Below are 23,139 nucleotides of genomic sequence, written 5' to 3' on the forward strand. Positions count from 1 at the left end.
GGAAGGATGTGGAAGCATTGGAAAGGGTACAGAGGAGATTTACCAGGATGCCTGGTTTAGAGAGTATGCATTATGATCAGACATTAAGGGAGCTAGGGCTTTACTCTTTGGAGAGAAGGAGGATGAGAGGAGATATGATAGAGGTATACAAGATATTTAGAGGAATAGAGTGGACAGCCAGCGCCTCTTCCCCCAGGGCACCACTGCTCAATACAAGAGGACACGGCTTTAAGGTAAGGGGTGGGAAGTTCAAGGGGGATATTAGAGGAAGGTTTTTAACTCAGCGAGTGGTTGGTGCCTGAAATGCACTGCCTGAGTCAGTGGTGAAGGCAGATACACTAGTGAAATTTACGAGACAGGTATATGGAGGAATTTAAGGTGGGGGATTATATGGGAGGCAGGGTTTAAGGGTCGGCATAACATTGTGGGCTGAAGGTCTTGTACTGTGCTGTACTATTCTATGTTTCCGTGTTTCTATAAACAAACTGACCAGGCTGGGTTTGGAAAGTCTGCTCACACTGGGTAATGAAATTCCTGCAGTCACCAGGGTATCTGTCCAGTGGAAGAATACTTAGTTCTGGCATGGACACAGGATTCAGGGCATTATGGCTGACATTGTTAGGCCAGCAGAACAGGAGGATCTCCAAGAGCTGGGAGTGTGACTGATGTGGCCTAAGACTGCTGAATTGTACTTGTCTGAGTGCTAATGGCTGTCAGCTGACACTGGCTGTCGGCCGTAAGCTCATGGACAATGTCTGTGAGAGCAGAAATGGCTGATTGTCTGTGGTTAGCTGTGAAACTGTTGCTACAATGGATGACATCTGTTCCTCCATCTGAGACTGGGCTTGGTGAACTGAAATTATCTTTCGCATTGCTTCAGTTACTTCTCCCAACATAGATTGGATTGCCTGGTACTTCTTCCCTACCTGGCTAATGAACCTTGGGACTAAGGTCAGCTGTTCTGTCTCTGCTGGGTCCACTTTCATGATTGAGATTTGTTGACACAATGTTTGGATATGGTCGAAGTGCAGAGAAAGAGTGAGACACTAAAGTGAGTTAGGTTCACTAACTTTAATGAGGACTGTTGCAGAATTTAAAAGAAAGCAATAAACATTAGTCCACAGGGCAGTTAACTAAAATCCTCTAACTGAAATTTAAATGCTAACACTGGCTGGAAACAATAACTAAATACTAAATTTATACCACTCTTTTACAGCGTCTTTAAAATGGTAGTCCTCTTTCCAGACGAGGAGAGGCAGGACTTGCAGTACAATGTTGCGGGTTTCCGCTGTTTTAGACATGATAGCATAGGAGGAATTAAAGGGGCATTACTAGTCAGGAAAAATGTCATGACAGTGCTCAGTCAGGACAGACTGGGGAACTCGTCTAGTGAGGCTTTATGGGTAGAACTGAGGAATAAGAAAGATATGACCACGTTAATGGGATTATATTACAGACCACCCAACAGTCCAAGGGATTAAGAAGAGCAAATTTGTAGAGAGATTGCAAGCTGTTGCAAGAAACATAAGGTTGTGATAGTAGATGATTTTAACATTCTGCATATTGACTGAGATTCCCATACGGTAAAAGGGCTGGATATGAAAGAGTTTGACAAATACGTTCAGGAATATTTCCTTAATAAGTACACAGAAGTCTCAACTAGAGGGAGCGTGATACTGTTATGGAATGAGACAGGGCTGATGATAGAAATTTGTGTAGGGGTACGCTTTGCACCTTGTGATCATAATGCCATTTGTTTCAAGGTAATTATGGAAAAGGATAGGTCTGGCCTTGGGTTGAGATTCTAAATTCAAGAAAAGCCTTTTTTGATGGTAACAGAAAGGATCCAGCGAGTGTGGAATGGGACAGGTTAGTTTTCTGGCAAAGGTGTACTTGGTAAGTGGAAGGCCTTCAAAAGTGAAATTCTGAGAGTAAAGTTTGCATATTCCTGTCAGAATAAAAGACAAGGATAACAGGTTTAGGGAACCTTATTTTCAAGAGATTGAGGCCCTGGTTAAGAAAAAAAAGTAATGGCATAGTAGTATAGGTAGGTAGGAAGAAATAAGGTACTTGATGAGTATAAGAAATGCAAGAGAACACTTAAGAAGGAAATCAGGAAGGCTAAAAGAAGGTTGCTCTCGCAGACAAGGTGAAGGAGAATATTAAGAGCTAAAGGGTAGCAAAGGACAAAATTGGTCCTCTGGAAGATCAGAATGAGGTGGGGGAGATCTTAAATGGATTTTTTTGCATCTGTATTTACTTGGGAGATGGACACAGAGTACATAAATATGAGTCAAAGCAGCTGCAAGGTCATGAACCTTGTACAGATCAGAGACAAGGATGTCTGGGGCAAATTAGGGTGAATAAATCCCCAGGGCCTGACAACGTTCCCTCAGACCCTCTGTAAGATGAGTGCGGAAATTGCAGGGGCCCTAGCAGAGATATTTACAACATCCTTAGCCATGGGTCAGGTGCCGGAGCACTAGAGGATAGCTAATGTTGTTCTGTCAGGAAATTATAGGCTGGTGAGCCTGACATCAGCAGTGGGGAAGTTCTTGGAAGGCATTTTAAGGACCGGATATATATGTATTTGGATACACAGGGATTGATTAGGGATGGTCAATATGGTTTTGTGCATGCTAAGGTGTGTCTAACCAATCTTATAGAGTTTTTCAAGGAAGTTACCAGAAAAGTTGATGAAGGCAGGGCAATGGATGTTTTCTACATGGACTTCAGCAAGACCTTTGACAAGGTCCCGTATGGGAGGATGGCCAAGAAGGTTCAGTCACTTGGCATTCAAGATGAGGCAGTAAACTGGATTAGACATAGGCTTCACAGAAGAAGCCAGAGAGTAGTTGCCTCTTTTACCAGAGGCCTGTGATTAATGTTGTGCCACAGTGATTTTTCATCTGGAAGAAAGGTTTGAAAAATGCCAGATGGAAATGAATGGAGACAAGTTTGAGGTATTGCAGTGTGAGAGGACCAGCAAGGATAGATCTTACACAGTGAGTGGTAGTACATTGAGAAGTGCAGTAGAACAAAGGAATCTGGGTATACAGATGCACAACTCTTTGAAAGTGTGCCCCAGGTATTTAGGGTCATAAAGAAATCTTCTTGCACATTAACCTTTATAAATCAATGTATTGAGTACAGGAGTTGGGATGTTATGTTGAAATTGTATAAGGCGTTGGTGAGGCCTAATTTGGAAAATTGTTCCAGTTTTGGCCACCTATCTACAGGAAAGATGTAAATAAGATTGAAAGGGTGTAGAGAAAATTTACAAGGAGTTTGCTGAGGCTTGAGGATCTGAGTTCTAGGGAAAGGTTGAAAAGGTTAGGACGCTATTCCCTAAAACGTAAAAGATGGAGCAGAGATAGTGATTGTGATATACAAAATTATGAGGGGTAGAAATAGGATAAATGCTAACAGGCTTTTGCCACTGAGGTTGTGGGTTAAGGGTGAAAGGTGAAATAATTAAGGGGACCATGAGGGGGAACTACTTTATTCAGAGGTTGGTGAGAATGTGGAATGAGCTGTCAGCACAAGTGCTGGATGTGGGGTTGATTTCAATATTTAAGAGAAATTTGTATAGATACTTGGATGGGAGGGATATGGAGGGTTATGGTCAGTGCGGGTTGATGGATCTAGGCAGATGAATGGTTCAGCACAGACAAGATGGGGTCTATTTTTCTGCTGTAGTGTAGTATGATTCTATGTGCTTATTAAGTCTCATAAATGTTCCTAATGTATCTGCTCTACCACAACCCTGAGCAGCGTGGTCCATGCCATGTGTGTGTGTGTATGTGTGTGTGTATTTTTAAAAAACCTTCTGACCTGACATCCCCCCTATATTGCCCCCTTTCATCAGCCATTTCTGCCCTGGAATAAAATTTCTAGCTATCCACTCTGTCTATCCCTCATATCACCTACACACCTCTGTTGATATCTCTCATTCTCCTTTATTCCAAAGAAAAAATCCCAAACTCACTCAACCTATCCTCATAAGATAGACTCTCTAATTTAGGCAGCATTCTGGTAAATCTCCTCCACACCCTCTCAAAAGCTTTTGCATCCTTAATGGCAACCATAAATGAACACAGTACTCCATGTGGCTTAACCAGGGTTTTATGGAGTTGCAACAGCCAGAGGTTGTTGAATACCTTGATACAATTGACACACTGTAAGTGGACATGGGATGAAAACCTACAGAATGATTACAGGTGAGTTGGATAAAAATTTAAAATGCAGGACCTCGAGGGTATTCATTTGCAAATTACTCTGATGGCAGGTGTTAATAAGTCCAGTAATAGCAATCCAGGCCAGATGAATACGTGGCTGAAGAGCCGGTGAAGTGAGTAGGGGATTCTGGCAGCCCAATCAGTGACAGGAGCAGGCCAGAGATACAAGGTTTCTTCCAGGTTGATGATGCTTGCTTAAAAGGAGAGCTTCACGGGCATTCGGGCTTATTCCAGCGGCCCAGTCAGTGGCAGGAGCAGGCCACAGCAATGAGGTTTCTTGCAGGCCGACAATGCTTGTTTAAAAGTACAGAAGGCCATTGTTAGGAGCAGGCCAGTGGTCTCTGACTTTGGCTCAAAGGAGGATTCAGCTCGAAAGAGGCATTGGATCTGGGTAAGTTTCTGTTAAGGTTCTCTTTATTTTTCTCTTACTGTACCTAGTGTAGTAAATGGCTGTTGCATGCTGGATGTTGGAATCCAGAGTCGCCGAGGGAACTACATCTGCATGAAGTGCATCCAGCTGCAGCTCCTTGAAGACCATGTTAGGGATCTGGAGCAACAGCTGGTGACCTTTGGTTTGTATGGGCGAGTGAGGAGATAATCAATCAGAGTTACAGGGAAGTAGTCACCCCAAAGTTGCAGAAGGCGAGTAGCTGGGTGACTGTTAGGAGAAATGGAAATGTGAATAGGCTGTTAGCACAGAGCTCCCCTGTGGCCATTCCTTCAAAAATAAGTATGCTGCTTTGGATACTGCTGTGAGAGATGACAACCAGGGAGTGCCATGGATATAGGGTTACTGGTACCGAGCATAGGTCCATGGTGCAGAAGGGAAAGAGGGAGAAGAGGGGAGCAGTAGGGATAGGGGACTCAATAGTCAGGGGAATGGACAGGAGCTTCCGTGGACGTGAATGGGAAACACAAATTAAATGTTGCCAGGATCGGGGACACCTTGGATTGTGTCCACAGCATTTTGGAGAGGGAGGGAAAGCAACCTTGGTCCATATAGGAAAAGAAAAGAGGTCCTGAAAAGAGAATTTAGAGAGCTGGGTAGAAAGCTGAAAAGCAGAACCTCCAGGATAGTAATTTCTAGATTGCTGCCTTTCCCACGCATCAGTGAGGGTAGAAAGAGAATGATTTGGCAGATTGATGCATGGCTGAGAAGCTGGTGCAGAGGACAGGGCTTCAGGTTCTTGGATCATTGGGATTTCTTTTGAGGGGGGTATGACCTGTACAAAAGTGACAGGTTGCACCTGAACACGAGGGGGACCAATATTCTTGCAGGCAAGCTTGTTAGAACTTTTGGGAAGGGTTTAATCTAATTTGGCAGGGGTGCGGGAACCAGCGTGATGGATGGTGAAAAAAAAAGCAAAGATAGCGTGCAGTCAGACTGTCAGGAAGGGCAAGCAGATGATAGGACATAATTGCAGCCAGCAGGGTGAGTCTCAGTGCATTTTGGAGGCAGAATCAAAAAGGGTCGAAGATATAATTATCAAAGTGTTATATCTCAATACATGGAGTATAAAAAGTAAGGTGGATGATCTTGTTGCACAACTACAGACTGTCTGATATGATGTTATGGCCATCACTGAACCGTAGCTGAAGGATGGTTGTAGTTTGGGGCTGAATGTCCAAGGTTACAGGTTGTATCAAAGGGAAAGGAAGGCAGGCAGAGGGGGTGGCATGGCTCTGCTGGTAAAGAATGGTACCAAATCAGTAGAAAGGTGTGACATAGGATCAGAAAATGTTGAATCCTTGTGGGTTGAGTTAAGAAACTACAAGGGTAAAAGGACCCTGATGGCAGCTATATACAGGCCTCCCAACAGTAGCTGCGATGTGGACCACAGATTACACCAGGAAATAGAAAAGACATGTCAAAAGGGCAATGTTATGGTAGTCATGGGAGATTCTTAACAGGCAGGTCAATTGGGAAAATCAGGTTGGTAATGGATCTCAAGAGAGTGAGTTTGTTCAACGCCAATGAGATGGCTTCTTAGAACAGTTTGTTGTTGAGCCTACGAGCGGATCAGCTATTCTGAATTGGATGTTCTGTAATGAATTAGATGTGATTCAGAAGCTTAAAGTAAAAGAACCCTTAGGAGGCAGTAATCACAATATGATTGAGATCAACTTGAAATCTGATAGGGAAATCTGAAGTAGCTGTATTTCAGTGGAGTAAAAAATATTACAGTGGTATGAGAGGGGAGCCAGCCAAAGTAAATTGGAAGGAAATGTTGGCAGGGATGGCAGCAGAGCAGTAATAGCATGAGCTTCTGGGGGAATATGAGGAAGGTGTAGGATAAATGTATTCCAAAAACAAAGAAGTACTCAAATGGCAAAATAGTACAACCATGGCTGATAAGGGAAGTCAAAGCTAATGTAAAAGCAAAAGAGAGGGCATACAGCAAAGCAAAAATTAGCAGGAAGACAGGATTGGGAAGCTTTTAAAAACCTACATGGAGCAAGTAAAATAATCATTAGGAGGGAAAAAATGAAATATGGAAGTAAGCTAGCAAACAATATCAAAGTGGATAGTAGAAGTTTTTTGAAGTATGTAAAAATTAAAAGAGAGATGAGAATGAATATAGGCCCACTAGAAAATGATGATAAAGTTTAAGGATGCTGGAGAAGTGGGAAATGATTCTTGGACTCCTGTAAATAATGGGTTAAAAAACTTAAGTGCCACCCTATGTGTATTAGTGAACAAATTCTGTTGCTTTCGCTGAAGAATATGCCCGCAGTTCATTTAGATTAACAGCTCGCTTGATTAACAGCCCATAGCTGCCTTTTCCAGGTGACATGAGGGCTGGATTTACTCAAAGCTCACATAGGTTGTGCTTTACTGTTTTGCTCCACTGACTTAAGTCTTTTCTTTGGAGAGGCTCAATGATAAAGACATCTGTCTGTAATTAAGTCAGGGGCCTAGCAAAAGGAATAATTGTTACGGAGTGGACAATATATCTATTTATAATTAAAACTCTGATTTAGTGGACTCTCTTATCTAAGTAATAGGGTTTTGCTCTAACATAGTCATAGTCATACTTTATTGATCCCGGGGGAAATTGGTTTTTGTTACAGTTGCACCATAAGTAATAAATAGTAATAGAGCCATAAATAGTTAAATAGTTATATGTAAATTATGCCAGTAAATTATGAAATAAGTCCAGGACCAGCCTATTGGCTCAGGGTGTCTGACCCTCCAAGGGAGGAGTTGTAAAGTTTGATGGCCACAGGCAGGAATGACTTCCTATGATGCTCTGTGTTGCATCTCAGTGGAATGAGTCTCTGGCTGAATGTATTCCTGTGCCCACCCAGTACATTATGTAGTGGATGGGAGACATTGACCAAGATGGCATGCAATTTAGACAGCATCCTCTTTTTTTTCTGAGCGTTCTTTGTCTGCTCATTCTATAAATTGTAGCATTTCTGTTTTTTTAAATCAGAAGCTCGTTTGAGCCACCAGAGGGAGAGAGATAAACTCTGTCTCTTTGATGTTCAGCTTCGAGGTCCTCACCGGCTGAACTGGGAACAATAAACTGGTGAAGAGGTTAAAGTTAATAACTGTGTGTTGTGATTATTGGTCCGGCAATTTTTTAAAGTTTACATTGAGGTTGGAGGAATAATAATAGCGGGGGACAAGGAGACGGCAGATGAACTAAATGAGTATTTTGCATCAGTCTTCACTGTGGAAGATACTCGCAGTATGCCAGATGTGGAAGGATGTGAAGGAATAGAATTGGGTGCAGTTACTATTACAAGGGAGAAGGTGCTCAAAAAGATGAAAGACCTAAAGGTACATAAATCACCCAGACCAGATGAACTGTGCCAAGGTTCTGAAAGAGGTAACGGTAGAGATTGTGGTGACATTAGAAATGATCTTTAAAAAATCATTGGATTCTCACATGGTGCTAGCGGACTAGAAAATTGCAAATGTCACTCCATTCTTTAGGAAAGGAGGAAGGCAACAGAAAGGAAATTACAGACCAGTTAGCCTGACCTCAGTGGATGGGAAGATGTTGGAGTCAATTGTTAAGGATGAGGTTATGGAGTACTTGGTGACACAGGACAAGACAGGACAAAGTCAGCATGGTTTGCTTAAGGGAAAATCTTGCCTGATGGACCTGTTGGAATTCTTTGAGGAGATTACCATTAGGATGGATGAAGAGGATGCAGTGGATATTGCATATTTGGTTTTCAGAAAACCTTTAACAAGATACAACACATGAGGCTACTTATCAAGTTAAGAGCCCATGGTATTTTGGTAGAGTTACTAGCATGGTTAAAGCATTTGCTGATTGATAGGAGGCAGTGAGTGGGAATAAAAGAATCCTTTTCTGGTTGGCTGCCAGTGACTAGCGGTGCTCTGTAGGGGCTGGTGTTGGGACCGCTTTTTATGCTGTATATCAATGATTTAGATGATGGAATAGATGGCTTTGTTGACAAGTTTGCAGACAATATGAAGATTGGTGGAGGGGCAAGTAGTGTTGAGGAAGGGTGGGTGGAGAAGGACTTTAGGAGAATGGGCATGAAAGTGACAAATGAAATACGAAGTTAGAAAATACATGATCATGCACATTGGTAGTAGAAATAAATGTGCAGACTATTTTCTAAATGGGGAGAAAATCCAAAAATCTGAGAGGCAAAGGGACTTGGGAGTCCTTGTGCAAAACACCTTAGAGGTTAACTTGCAGGTAGAGTCAGTAGTGAGGAAGGCAAATGCCATGTTGGCATTCATTTCAAGAGGTCTAGAATCAAAGAGTAGGGATGTGATGCTGAGGCTTTATAAGGCACTGGTGAGGTCTCCCCTTCAGTATTGTGAACAGTTTTGGCCTCCTCATCTCAGAAATAATGAGCTGGCATTGGAGGAAATTCAGAGGAGGTTCACAAGGATGATTCCAGGAACGAAAGGATTATCATACGAGGAACGTTTGACAAGTCGGGGTCAGTACTTGCTGGAATTTAGAAAGATGATGGGGGATCTCATTGAAATCTTTTGAATGTTGAAAGGCTGAAACAGAGTAGATTTGGAAAGGATGTTTCCCATGGTGGGAGAGTCTAGGACAAAAGGGCACAGCCTCAGGATGGAGGGACATCCATTTAAAAGAGAGATATGGAGAAATTTCTTTAGCAAGAGGGTGGTGAATTTGTGAAATTTATAACCAAAGGCAGCTGTGGAGGTCAGGTTGCTGGGTGTATTTAAGGCAGAGCTTGATAGGTTCTTGATTGGACACAGCATCAAAGATTAAGGGGAGAAGGCCTGGAACTGAGGCTGATGAAGGGGAAAAGAAGGATCAGGCACGATTGAATGGCGGATCAGACTCGATGGGCCAAATGGCCTAATTCTGCTGTGCTTATAGATCCAGATTCTTGAATTATTGGGATCTCTTTTATGGTAGAAGATGGGTTGTAGTTGAACAAGAACGGAGGAGAGGCATGGCCATAGGACAATATCCAAGTGGGCTTTTATCATCAGGGAAGGTTTCACTAGATGGGCTGGCAGGATGGGACTTGAGGGAGTAAAATCAGTGGGAAGGCAGGGGTACACGCACCAAGCAAAGTATGTAAGCCAAGCAATCAGGATGCCTATGTTTTCAGTGAAAGGGCAGTTAGAACTATTGCTTTAAATTTCAATGCACTATGTATAATAAGTAAGGTGCATGAACTGAGGGTGTGGATTACATCTAGATGTTGGGAAATAGTAGTCTAATAGAAATGTGGCTGAAAGAAGACCACTCAAAGTTTCAGGATGCCAATGCTTTAGGCATGGCAGAGGAACAGAATGGAGGAGGTGGTGCCTTTTTGACCAGGGAGGGCATTGCAATAATATTTTAAGATATTCTTGAGAGATTATATAGTGAGATCGTTAAGGTAGAAAATGAAAATAAGATAGTGATGGTCACCTTAGTAGGGCTATATTATAGACTCACCAATGGATACCTTAAACTCGAGCAAATGAGCTGAGAAATTGAATGTAGTTAAAAGAATCATAGGGTAGCACGAGTGAGAGAAGAAGGGTCTCAGCTTGCAACATCAACTGTTTATTCATTTCCATAGTTACTGCTTGACTTGTTGAGTTTCTCCAACATTTTGTGTGTCTTGCAGAATCTTTTGTATTTACTGGCTAGAAATTTGAATTTTCCTGGTATGGTCTGGGTCACCCAAAGTGCAAAGGGGCTGGACAGGGTGGAATTGTGTATCCAAGACAGTTTCCTCATATAGAGGCATATATTCAGGAAGACCCAATATTGGACCTCCTCTTGGGGACCCAGATGAGCTAAGTTCTGGTGGAAGTAGCTATAAAAAAATATAGAGCATGTTCATGGTTGCAATTCCTGAACTGGAACTGGGACAACATAAGCAGGATTTAGCTAGGATCGACTGGGTGACTCTCCTTGAAGGCATAGGAATGGTTGGCAAGTATAAAACTTTATAAGGATCATATCAAGAGTCCAAGGGCAACATGTTAGGGTGAAGTCTAGACAAAGCATGTGCAGGGAACCAAGAGATATTGAAGCTCTGGCTAGAAAAATGAAGGAAGTATACATGCTTTTAGGTAGCTAGGTGTGAATGAACATTACAGCACAATGGAGGTCCTTTGTACTATGATGAAGATAACCCACTCTAAGATCAATCTAAACCTTCACAATTTTTGTATCATCTATGTGCCAATCTAAGAGTTTCACAAATGTTCTTAATGTACCTGCCTCTACTGCCAACCCTGACAGCATGTTTCATACACCCACCACTCTCCTGTGTGAAAACAGTACCTCTGACATCTCTTATAGTTTCCTCTAATCACCTTAAAATTATGCAGGGTGCATAGCAGCCATTTCCACACTGGGAAAAAGTCTCTCACTATCCACTTGATCCATGTCTCTTATCATCTTGTATACCTATATCAAGTCACCTCTCATCCTCTGTCTCTCCAAACAGCAAAGCTCTAGCTCACTCAGTTTTTACTCATAAAATATGCTCTCTGATCCAGGCAGCATCCTGGTAAATATTCTCTGCGCCCTCTATAATAAGTCAACTAAAAGTAAACACAATATTCTAAGTGTGGTCTAACCAGGGTTTAATAAGAGTTGTAACATTGCCTCATGGCTCCTGAACTCAATGAATATAAAATGTTTAAGAGCAGGTTAAGAAGGAAATCAAGGCAAAAAGAGGGTATGAGGTTAACTTGGCTGCAGAATTAAAGCAAATCACAAGAAGTTCTTCAATTATATTGACAGTTAAAGAGTGACTAGGGAGAGACTAGGTCCTCTTAAAAACTATTAAGGCTGCCTTTGCGTAGATCTACAATGGGGTTACCTCGTATTTTTAGTGTCTATTGCTCGTCAGTGTTTTTACCAAGGAGAATATCATAGATTTCAAAGAAATGAGGGTATAATAGTGAGGCCATATTACAGGAAGGAGGTATTGTAGCTTGAAGCACATTATGATTGACACATCTTCAATCCCGACCATGTGCATGGCTGGACCTTATGGGAGGCCAAGGAAGAAACGGCAGAGGCCCTCATGGACTTTTCATGCTGTGTGTGATTATGCCATTCTCTGTCAGTGTGTTGAGGGTGAGGATTAGATATGTGAATGGTTACGGGTTAGAACTTGCATTCCCACATGTTATATGTAAGGACTTGGTTGTAAGAGATGGACTTGCCTTCCCACACATATTACACATGAGCACTGGGGTTCTGACAGATGAACATACCTTCCCACAAGTGTTACAATGCAGGCGACTCCATGGGAGGGTGAAACCAGCTGAGCACAGCATACACATCAGCACATGGGAAGCAGGGATGAGCACAGGCGCTGTGCTTCCCAGGCAACTGTTCACCTACACAAGGAGAAAGACAAACACAAGTTCAAAGCTGACATATAATGTTGCAATGAAATGGACACGGTGAAGACAGGAAAGGGACTGGTTTGAATTGCCCCTTTTGAGACTCCCCATCACACACCATTTCTGCCACAGTGAGGAGGCATGCTACCTGTGTACGTTCACTTTGAATACCTCTGCTCCTGTTCTAGATGTGGGAATGACCAGTGAGAGATGCAGGCTTCTTGTCTTCCCTACACTGACATCCAAACACGTTTGAAAAGAGCCAGCTTTCCAATGAGCACTATCAATGTGGGTGTGGGGTGTGTGTGTGTGTGTGTGTGTGCACTTATTTTTGTTTGGGTCTGTCAGTGTGTCAGTGTGCAGGGTGGCTCTGCACATCTGTAAACACAAAATACTCTGCAGATGCTGGGGTCAAAGCAACACTCACAACACGCTGGAGGAACTCAGCAGGTCAGGCAGCATCCGTGGAAACGATGAGTCGACGTTTCGGGCCGGAACCCTTCATCGAGACTGTAGGGGGAAGGGGCAGAGGCTCTATAAAGAAGGTGGAGGGAGGGTGAGAAGGAGAAGGCTGGTAGGTACCAGGTGAAAAACCAGTAAGGGGAAAGATAAAGGGGTGGGGGGGGGAAGCAGGGAGGTGATAGGCAGGAAAGGTGATGAAGGAATAGGGGAAAACACGATGGGTAGTAGAAGGAGGCGGAACCATGAGGGAGGTGATAAGCAGCTGGGGGAGGGGGCAGAGTGACATAGGGATAGAGGAAGGGAGGGGGAGAGAATTACCAGAAGTTGGAGAATTCTATGTTCATACCGAGGGGCTGGAGACTACCTAGATGGTATATGAGGTGTTGCTCCTCCAACCTGAGTTTAGCCTCATTATGGCAGTAGAGGAGGCCATGTATGGACATATCTGAATGGGAGTGGGAAGCAGAGTTGAAGTGGGTGGCAACCGGGAGATCCTGTCTGTTGTGGCGGACGGAGCGGAGGTGCTCGACGAACCCAATCTGTGTCAGGTTTCACTGATGTAGAGGAGGCCGCACCGGGAGCACTGGATGCAACAGATGACCCCAACAGACTCACAAGTGAAGTGTTGCCTCACCTGGAAGGACTTTTTGGGGCCCTGAATGGCGGCAAGAGAGGAGGCATAGGGACAGGGGTAGAACTTACGCTTACAGGGATAAGTGCCGGGTGGGAGATCCGTGGGGAGGGACGTGTGGATCAGGAAGTCACGGAGGGACCAATCCCTGCGGAAAGCAGAGAGGGGTGGAGAGGGAAAGATGTGCTTAGTGGTGGGGTCCTGTTGAAGGTGGCAGAAGTTGCGGAGGATAATGTGCTGGATCCGGAGGCTGGTGGGGTGGTAGGTGAGGACAAGGGGAACTCTGTCCCTGTTGTGGTGGCGGGAGGATGGGTTGAGGGCTGAAGTGCGGGAAATGGAGGAGATGCGGGTAAGGGCATCATTGATGACAGCAGAAGGGAAACCACGATCCTTAAGGAAAGAGGACATTTGAGATTTCCTGGAACGGAAAACCTCATCCTGGGAGCAATGCGGCACAGACGAAGGAACTGGGAATAGGAAATGGCATTTTTGCATGTGGCGGGGTGGGAAGAGGTATAGTCAAGGTAGTTATGAGAGTCAGTGGGCTTGTAGAAGATGTCAGTGCATGGTCTGTCTCCAGAGATGGAGACTGAGAGATCGAGAAAGGGGAGAGAACTGTCCGAGATAGACCAAGTGAATTTGAGGGCTGGGTGGAAGTTAGAAGTAAAGTTGATGAAATTGACAAGCTCAGCATAGGTGCAGGAAGCAGTGGCAATGTAGTCATCAATGTACTGAAGGAAAAGTTGGGGAGCAGTACCAGAATAGGTTTGGAGAAACCTATTCTGTATGTCTGTGGTTTTTTAGTTGTGTGTCTGTAGTCATATGGTTTGGTGTGCATGGGTGTCTAGGTGAGAGTCTTTGTGTAGATCTATGGGGCCAAGGGCATACGGTTGTGTCTGTTTCTCCAGAGGTGAGGATGTGTGCATGGATCAGTCTGTGTTTCTATGGGAGTGTGGGTATGTGGGGGTCAGCTCAGCTGTGTGTGCAGATACTGTATGTGGGTGTGTGATTTTTTGGTTGTGTGAGTGTGTGTGTTTGCATGTATCTCTGTGTACTTGTGGTCCTCATGTGTCTGGTTGCATGACTCTTTAAATCTATGGAGTGTGAGTATCGGTTTGTAGAAATATGGATATCTGGGGGGGGTGTTATCTGTGTGTATTTGCGGCTGTGATCTCAAGGTCTGCAGAGTTGAGGGTCTGTGAATCTCTGGGTGTATGTGTATACAGTGTGGTTCACTTGTCTGTGAAATGTGTCTGTGGTAGTTTGGGTCTTTGGGTGTGTTCTGTGGGTTTGAGGGAATATGGGTGGGTGTGGGCCTGTGTTTGGGGTTGATGGTCTGTGTGTGTCTGTGGTTGTTTGACTCTTGGTGGTGTGTGTATGTTAATTTGTAGGTCTGTAGAAATGTGAGTATCTGGTTGTGTATTTGTGGGTATCTCACCCTGGGTGGGTTTGTACTTGAGTCTGGGTGTGCATGTGTGTAAATGTGTGTGTGTGCATGGATGTCTGAGTGTGTCACTCTGTGTCTGTGGGTATGTCTTTCTAGGATGGTGGTCTGTATGTGTGCTTATGGTGCATTGGCTGTTTAGATTTGGATGTGTGTGAATATGTAGGTGTGTGGAAATTTGTACATCTCTGAGTAGTCTCTCTTTTGGATTTGTATGCATTCTGAGTCAGTGGGTTTGTGTGGGTGTATCAGTATATGGGGCTGTTGCTGTTTGGGTGTGTGTTTCTGTGGGAAGGAGTGTGGAGATGTCTGTGTCAGTGGCTATGTATGACCATAGGCTGCTGGGTGCAGGGTCTGAGTTTCTATAGTTTTGTGGAAGTCTATGTTTGTGTGTCTGTGCGTGAGTCTGTGAGGGTTTGTAGAGTCTTTGGGTGGAGATCTATGACACAGCGAGTGTGTGGACTGTCTGTGGGTGTGTGTATGTTTGTTGGTATCACAGAGTCTGGTCTAGACCTATGGATGTGTGGGCTTGTGGTTCAGTTGTGGGTTTCCTGTGTGTCTGGCTAGGTTTGTGGGCTGTGGGTGGTCTTTAGCTGTGTTCGCGTATTGCCATGGGCGTGCACTTACACTGTTGTGCCCAAGTCTGTGGGCGTGTGCATACTGGGTCTGCACATGGGTCTGCTAGTGTTTGCTGTGAGCCTGCAGGAGTTTGGAAAAGTGGATGTGTGGTTCTGTGGGTGTGTATACCTATGGGTCTCTGGGAGTGTGGCTGTGTTAGTGTGTCTGTGGGGAAATGTGTGCATGTGGGGAAGTGCTGGACAATGGACTTGTGGGTCAGGCAGTGCATGGTAATGCAAGCGGGAGCAGGGGATTGAGGGACTGTGATTCTGGGAGCGTGACGGGGCAGGGTTCATGAGTGTATGACCAATGTTTGGGAGTTCTGTGACCATGGGTGTCTGTAAATGTATTTGCATACACATATGAATCTGTGTGTCTGGGTGTATGCTGTGATTAATGGCTTTACAGAAGTGTTGGAGAGCTCTCACAGTGTGGATCTGCAGAATTTGAGTCTATGCAGATCTGTCTGTGTCATTGAGAATGTGTATGTGTGTATTTATAGAGTGTGTGTATGTATTTGTGCTGTGTGTGTGTGTGCAGAGTGAATGTGGAGTGTGTGTGTATGCTTGTGTGTCTACTTCTGGAGTATCCGTGTGTGTCTGTGTGAGTGCATGTATGTGTATTTGTGAGATTTGTGGGTATGCATGTGCATTTGTCAAGTGTGTGTGTGTGTGTATTTGTGCAGTGTGCATTTGTAAGTGTGGGGAACCTTACCAAATGCCTTACTGAAATACACTACATCCACTGCTCTACCATCATCAATGTGTTTTGTTACATCCTCAAACAATTCAGTTAGGCTCGTAAGACACAACCTACCCTTGACAAAGCCAAGCTGACTATCCCTAATCAGACTATGTCTCTCCAAATGCTCATAAATCCTGCCTCTGGGGATCTTTTTCAACAACTTGCCCACAACTGAAGTAAGACTCACTGGTCTATAATTTCCTGGGTTATCTTTACCCCCTTTCTTGAACAAGGGAACAACATTTGCAACCTTCCAATACTCTGATACTTCCCCCATCCCAATTGATAATCATCGCCAGAAGCTCAGCAACCTCTTCCCTTGCTTCCCAAAGTAGCCTGGGGTATATCTCATCCGGTCCCGGTGACTTATCTAACTTGATCCAGCACATCTTCTTCCTTAATATCGATATGCTCAAGCATTTCAGTCCGAGGTAAGTCATCCTGTAAGTATTTGTGGAGCATCTGTGTGTGATTCTGCATGTGTGTGTATTTGTAGAATGTGTGTATGTTTACTTGTGGAGTGAGTGAGTGTGTGTCTGTGAGTGTGTGTGTGTGTGTGTGTTTGTGTTTGATCCATGGGTCTGGGTCTGGCCGTTGGTTGCATGCAATGGTGGGTCTCTCAGTCAGTTAGTCAGTTATGTCCTGCTGCTGTTGTTTGCTGTTACATACCACACCATGGAGCAGAGGTAACACTGTGCCTGTGAGAAACCTGAGCCCGACCCTTCCACCAGTGGGAATTTGAGAACCCAGATTTCCCTACACCTGAGTGGCTATTCTTGGCACGTAGCCAAGTGGTTAAGGCATTGGACTAGTGATCTGAAGGTCGTGAGTTCGAGCTCCAGCCGAGGCAGCGTGTTGAGTCCTTGAGCAAGGCATTTAACCACACATTGCTTTGCAACGACACTGGTGCCAAGCTGTATCGGCCCTTGCCCTTCCCTTGGACAACATCGGTGTCGCGGAGAGGGGAGACTTGCAGCATGGGCAACTGCTGGTCTTCCATACAACCTTGCCCAGGCCTGCGCCCTAGAGAGTGAAGACTTTCCAGGTGCAGATCCATGGTCTCGCAAGACTAACGGATGCCTTAAAAAAATTCTGAGACTAGTACTCAGGTGTGTGTGTGTTTGAACCATGGGATGTACGCTTATCTTTGGGTAATGGGTATATGTGGACTACGAGATGTGGCGAGCAAGGAATGGACCACAGTGGGATGTGGATGCTATCAGACACCAACCTCGGGCTCCTCTGGTAGGGCCAGCGCAAGTTGTACAACCCGTAGATCCTCCACGGCGGTGCTGAGTGCAGACACCCAATCGTCGCAGTCTTGAGCAGAGCTGACAAGGAAGGAAGACATGGAGCCATGACATAGTCCATCTCATCTGATAAGACCAGTTCCAGTGACAAATCTTTCCTAACTTTTCAATATGTTTATTTTCTGCTTCATCACATCAATGCATCTACCACAGTCAGATCTCTACCACTGGGCAAAATTCAGACAAAACTACCAGCTTTTAGACATAGACTGAAAAAGGTGCCCTGGGAACAGTGGAGATACATAGAAGATTCCCCAGGATGCTGCCTGGGATCAAGCTTTTCAGTTACGAGGGGTGACTGTAGAGACTGGTTATGACATGATGTTCATGACATAATCCAGTGATATTAAAACCAAATTTCTAATTAGAGTCATAGAAAAGTACAGCACAGAAACAGGCCCTTTGGCTCATCTAGTCCATGCCGAAACCATTTGAACTGCCTATTCCCATTAACCTGCACTGGAACCATGTCCCTCCATATCCCTACAATCCACGCACCTATACAAACTTTGTTTAAACATTGAATTTGAGCTCATGTGCTTCATTTGTGCTGGCAATTCATTCCACCACTCTCACCACCTCTCAAGTTCCCCTTAAACTTTTCACCAGTCACACTTAATCCAAGACTTCTAGTTGTAGTCCCACCAAACCTCAGTGGAAAAAGCTTGCTTGCATATAACTTATTTGTACCTCTCATAATTTTGTATACCTCTATCAAATCTCCTCTCAAACTTCTACATTCCAAGGAATAAGAGCTAATCTATTCAATCTTTCCTTACTCCAGACTCAGCAACATCCTTCCAACCTTATTAACATCATTCCTGTGACCCAAACTGCACACAATACTCCAAATTAGGTCTCACCAACGCCTTCAACAATATTCCATCTCCTGTATTCAATACTTTGATTTATGAAGGCCAATGTGCCAAAAGCTTTCACTACAACCCTATCTACCTGTAACACCACTTTCAACGAACTATGGATATGTATTCACAGATTCCGTTGTTCCACCACAGTCCTCAGTGCCCTACCGTTCACTGTGTAAGACCTACCAAGTTTAGTGCTACCAAATTTCAACACCTCGCACCTGTCTGCAAAAAAATTCCACCTACCATTTTACAGCCTATTTTTCCAGCTGATCCAAATCCCCCTGCAAGCTAGGATACCTTTCATTGCTGTCCAATGCACTCTCAATCTTGGTATCATCTGCAAATTTGCAATCTAGTTAACTACTTTATCATCTATATCATTGATACAGATGACAAACAACAATGCACCCAGCACCAATCCTGCAGCACTCCACTAGTCACCAGCCTCCAGTCAGAGAGGCAACCATCTACTACCACTCTCTGGCTTCTCCCACAAAGTCAATGTCTAATCCAATTTACTATTGCATATTGAATGCTGAGTGACTAAACCTTCTTGACCAGTCTCCCACATGAGACCTTGTCAAATGCCTTGCTAAAGTCCACATATGCAACATCCACTGCCTGGTAACTTCCTCAAAAAACTCTCTAAGTTTGGTTAGACATGATCTACAATGCATGAAGTCATGGTGACTATCATTAATCAATCCATGTCTATCCAAATGCTTAATTATCCAGTCCCTTAGAATACCTTCCATTAGCTTTCTCACAACTCAAATTCACCAGCCAATAATTTCCTGGTTTATGTTTAGAGCCTTTTTTAATTTCCTGGTTTATGTTTAGAGCCTTTTAGCGGAACACTGGCAATACTCCAATCCTGTGTTACCTTCCCTGTCACTATGGATGACAGGGACCCCCATCTCTGCTGGGGCCCCAACAATTTCTGCACTTGCCCCTTAGGGTCTGAGGGAACACCTTATCAGGCCCTGGGGATTTATCCACCTCGATTTGCCTCAGCATAGCAAACACCACCTCCTCTGTAACCTGTATAGGGTCCATGAAGTTGATGCTGCTTTGCCTCACTTCTATAGACTCTGTCTGTCTGCTGAGTAAATATAGATACAAAAAATGTTATGTAAGATCTCTCCCATCTCTTTTGACTCCACACATGGATTACCATTTTGATCTTCCAGAGGATCAACTTTGTCCCTTTGTACAGCCTTTGTACACCACAGTTCTTTCCATCCTTTCCGTTTCATTTGAACGTACCTATGCAGAACACCACGCAAATAGCCCCTGAAAATTTGCCACATTTCTGCCGTACGTTTCCCTGAGAACAGCTGTACTCAATTTATGATTCCAAGTTCCTGTCTGATAGTTTCATATTTTCCCTTACTCCAATTAAGCGTTTTCCTAAATTGTCTGTTCCTATCTCCTGCCAACACTATGGTAAAGGAGATAGAATTGTGATCACTATCTCCAAAATGCTCTCCCACTGAGAGACCTGACACCTGACCAGGTTCATTTCCCAATACCAGATCAAGTACAGCTTATCTGTATATCTTGTAGGCTTATCTACATATTGTGTCAAGAAACCTTCAAACTCCACCCCATCTAAACCCCTACTCTAAGGAGATTCCAATCGATATTTGGGAAATTAAAATCTCCCACCACGACAACCTTTCCAGAACCTGTCTCCCTATCTGCTCCCTGATGTCCCTGTTACTATTGGGTGGTCCATAAAAAGTACCCAGTAGAGTTATTGACCCCTTCCTGTTTCTAACTTCCACCCACAGAGACTCAGTAGAGAATCTCTCCATGACTTCCTCCTTTTCTGCAGCGGTGACACTATCTCTGATCAACAGTGCCACGCCCCCACTTCTGCCTCCCTCCCTGTCCTTTCTGAAACCTCTAAAGCCTGGCACTCTAAGTAACCATTCCTGCCCCTGAGCCAGTCAAAGTCTCTGTAATGGCCACGACATCATAGCTCCCAGTACTGATCCATGCTCTAAGCTCATCCACTTTGTTCATAATGCTTAATTATAATTGTAATTATAATTCATAACAGACACATCTCAAACCATCAGTCTGAGCATATCCCTTCTCCATCACCTGCTGATCCTCCCTCTCGCACTGTCTCCAAACTTTCTCTATATGTGAGCTCCAAGCTTTCTCTATATGTGAGCCAACCACCCCTTCCTCCGTCTCTTCAGTTCAGATCCCACCCTCACAGCAATTCTAGTTTAAACTCCCCCCAGTAGCCTTAGCAAACCTCCCCACTAGGATATTGGTCCCCCTCAGATTCAAGTGCAACCCGTCCTTTTTGTACAGGTCATGCCTGCCCCAAAAGAGGTCCCAATGATCCAGAAATCTGAATCCCTGCCCCCTGCTCCAGTCCCTCAGCCATGCATTTATCCTCCACCTCACTCTCTCTCTCTCTCTGGCTATCCATCCCATAGGATGATGATGGTTCCTTTCAGTCAGTTAGTGGGGTTTGTACCCCACTCCTCAGAAAGGAACAGCGTGTGCATGAATGGATTTTAGGTGAGTAAGGGGTTGCACAGGTCTAGACCCACCCTCTCAACATCCCCTCCCAGATCCAGCAGCATGGTGGGGTCCAAGACGGCTGGGGGAAGTTCTATTGCAGTGAATGGCCAGACCAAGCTTCAATGCAAGGGATGCCCTTTCCGTGTTTAACGGCACGTGTTTGCTAGATGGCTGTTGATCCTACAAGAGAGTTCACTCTTTTGCTACACTCACTGTCGTGTGGCACAGGTAGTAATCCTGAGATTACTACTTTTGAGGTCCTGCTTCTCAATTTCCTTCCTAACTCCCTGTAGTCTATTTTCAGGACCTCTTCCCTTTTCAACGACTATGTCATTGGTACCAATATGTACCACGACCTCTGGCTGTTCACCTTCCCACTTCAGGATATCATGGACACGAACAGAAATATCCTGGACCCTGGCACCTGGGAGGCAAACTACCATCCGTGTTTCTTTCCTGTATCCACAGAATCGCCTGTCTGACCCCTCCCTAACTATAGAGTCCCCTATTACTGCTGCCATCCTCTTCCTTTCCCTACGCTTCTGAGCCACAGGGCCAGACTCTGTGCCAGAGACACTGCCACTGTTGCTTCCCCCAGGTAGGCCCCCCCACCCCCAACAGTACTCAAACAGGAGTACTTATTGCTAAGGGGTACAGCCACAGGAGTACTCTCTAGTATCTGACTCCTGCCCTTCCCTCTCCTGACCGTTACCCACTTATCTGTCCCCCGAGGCCCTGGTGTGACTACTTGCCTATAGCTCTTCTTGATCACCTCCTCACCTTCCCTGACCAGACAAAAGTCATCGAGCTGCATCTCCAGTTCCCTAACGCGGTCCCTAAGGAACTGAGCTTGACTGTTTCATGCAACAGTCTGCGATCTCTCTACAAATTTGTTCCTCTAAATCCTGTAGACTGTTGGGTGGTCTGGAATATACTCCTATTAATGTGGTCATACATTTTGTATTTCTCATTTCCACCCAGAATGCCTCACTAGATGAGTTCTTCAGCCTGTCCTGAAGGAGCACTATCGTGACATTTTCCAGGATTAGTAACACCATCTCTCCTTCTTTACCCTTCCTGTCGTGTCTAAAACAATGGTACACCGGAACACTGAGCTGCCAGTCCTGCCCCTCCTACAATGAAGACTCGCTAATGGCTAGAATATTATAATTCTAGGTGTTGATCCCTGTCCTGAGCTCTTCCACATTTCATACAATATCTCTTGCATTGAAATATTCATAGCTCAGAAAACTAGTTGCACCATGCTCAACCTTATGATTCCTGACTTTGTCTGAGGTCTTACCAAAATCCATCTCCACAACCTCCCCACTAACTGTTCTGGCACTCCGGTTCCCATCCCCTGAAACTCTAGTTTAAACTCCACTGTGCAGAATTAGTGAACTCTCCTGCTGGGATATTAGTCCTCTCCAATTCAGGTGTAAACCATCCCTTCTGTACAGGTCCTAACTTCACTGGAAAAGAGATCAATGACCCAAAAACCTTATGTGTCCCTCCTATACCAACTCTTTAGCCACGTGTTAAACTGTATAATCTTCCTACTTCTGGCCTCACTTGCACGTGGCACAGGTAGCAATCCTGGGATCACAACACTGGAGGTTCTGCAGAACCTCATCACTCTTCCCACCCCTGTTACTAGTAATTGCTTCTGTTTTCTCTGGTACAGAGAAGGCTGAGCAGGAAACCTGATAGAGGTGCATGAAATCTTAAAGGACATAAATAGAGTAGATAGTAATAAATTTTTCCTGATGGCAAAGGTTTAAATAACCAGAGGCATGGGTTTATTATTTCAAAGGGAGAAATTCTCAATTTTTTTTAACCCAGGGTGTGGATGGAATCTGGAATATGAAGCCTATGGCTGTGGTGGAGGCAGGTGTTGTCACAAGATTTAATTATTTTCCAGTTGAGCAGTTAATCACTAAGGTATAGAAGGCTCACCAAATGCTCAGTGAATGTTGGAGGTAGAGCCAGCAAATAAGAGGCAAACATTTGGCCATTTTGGAACAACCATTTTTGATTGTGGCCGTATTTAAGTTATATGTGCTGCGACTGGTTCAAGGGGCTTTGGTGAGAGGAGACTAAGCAGAAGGACAAGCAAGCATATGTAGGATGAGAGATTAGGAAGACTGTCTTTGTCCTTATGTCTTCACTTGTTAGGAGTGTGGCCAGCTACAGTTCCTGACCAACTGAGTGAAGGAATTGGAGCTGGAGCTGGACATACTTGGGATTATCCGGGATGCTGAGAACATCATAAAAGTTTTAGGGAGGTAGTAACACCTACTAAGACACAAGCAGCAGATAGCTGAGAAACAAATGGGAAAAGTAGAGGGAGCAAGCAGACAGACCATTAAAATATACACCTGAGAGGACTAGAATATGAAAGCAAAGATGTAATGTGAAGGCTTTATAAGGTATTGGTCAGAT

General features: G+C 44.4%; 1 protein-coding gene across 1 annotated transcript in view; it reads right to left on the bottom strand.

The window, feature by feature from the left end:
- Positions 1–23,139, bottom strand: part of LOC134357162 (FYVE, RhoGEF and PH domain-containing protein 5-like) — a 209,189-nt gene that overhangs the window by 62,211 nt on the left and 123,839 nt on the right. The window contains exons 15-16 of the mRNA XM_063068460.1: positions 17,206–17,305; positions 11,944–12,069 (exon numbers count right to left, since the gene is read on the bottom strand). Of these exons, the coding sequence (XP_062924530.1) occupies positions 11,944–12,069; positions 17,206–17,305 (226 nt within the window). The remainder of the gene's footprint in view (positions 1–11,943; positions 12,070–17,205; positions 17,306–23,139) is intronic.

The sequence above is a fragment of the Mobula hypostoma genome, chromosome 15, assembly GCF_963921235.1.
Source record: "Mobula hypostoma chromosome 15, sMobHyp1.1, whole genome shotgun sequence".
Lineage (NCBI taxonomy): Eukaryota > Metazoa > Chordata > Chondrichthyes > Myliobatiformes > Myliobatidae > Mobula > Mobula hypostoma.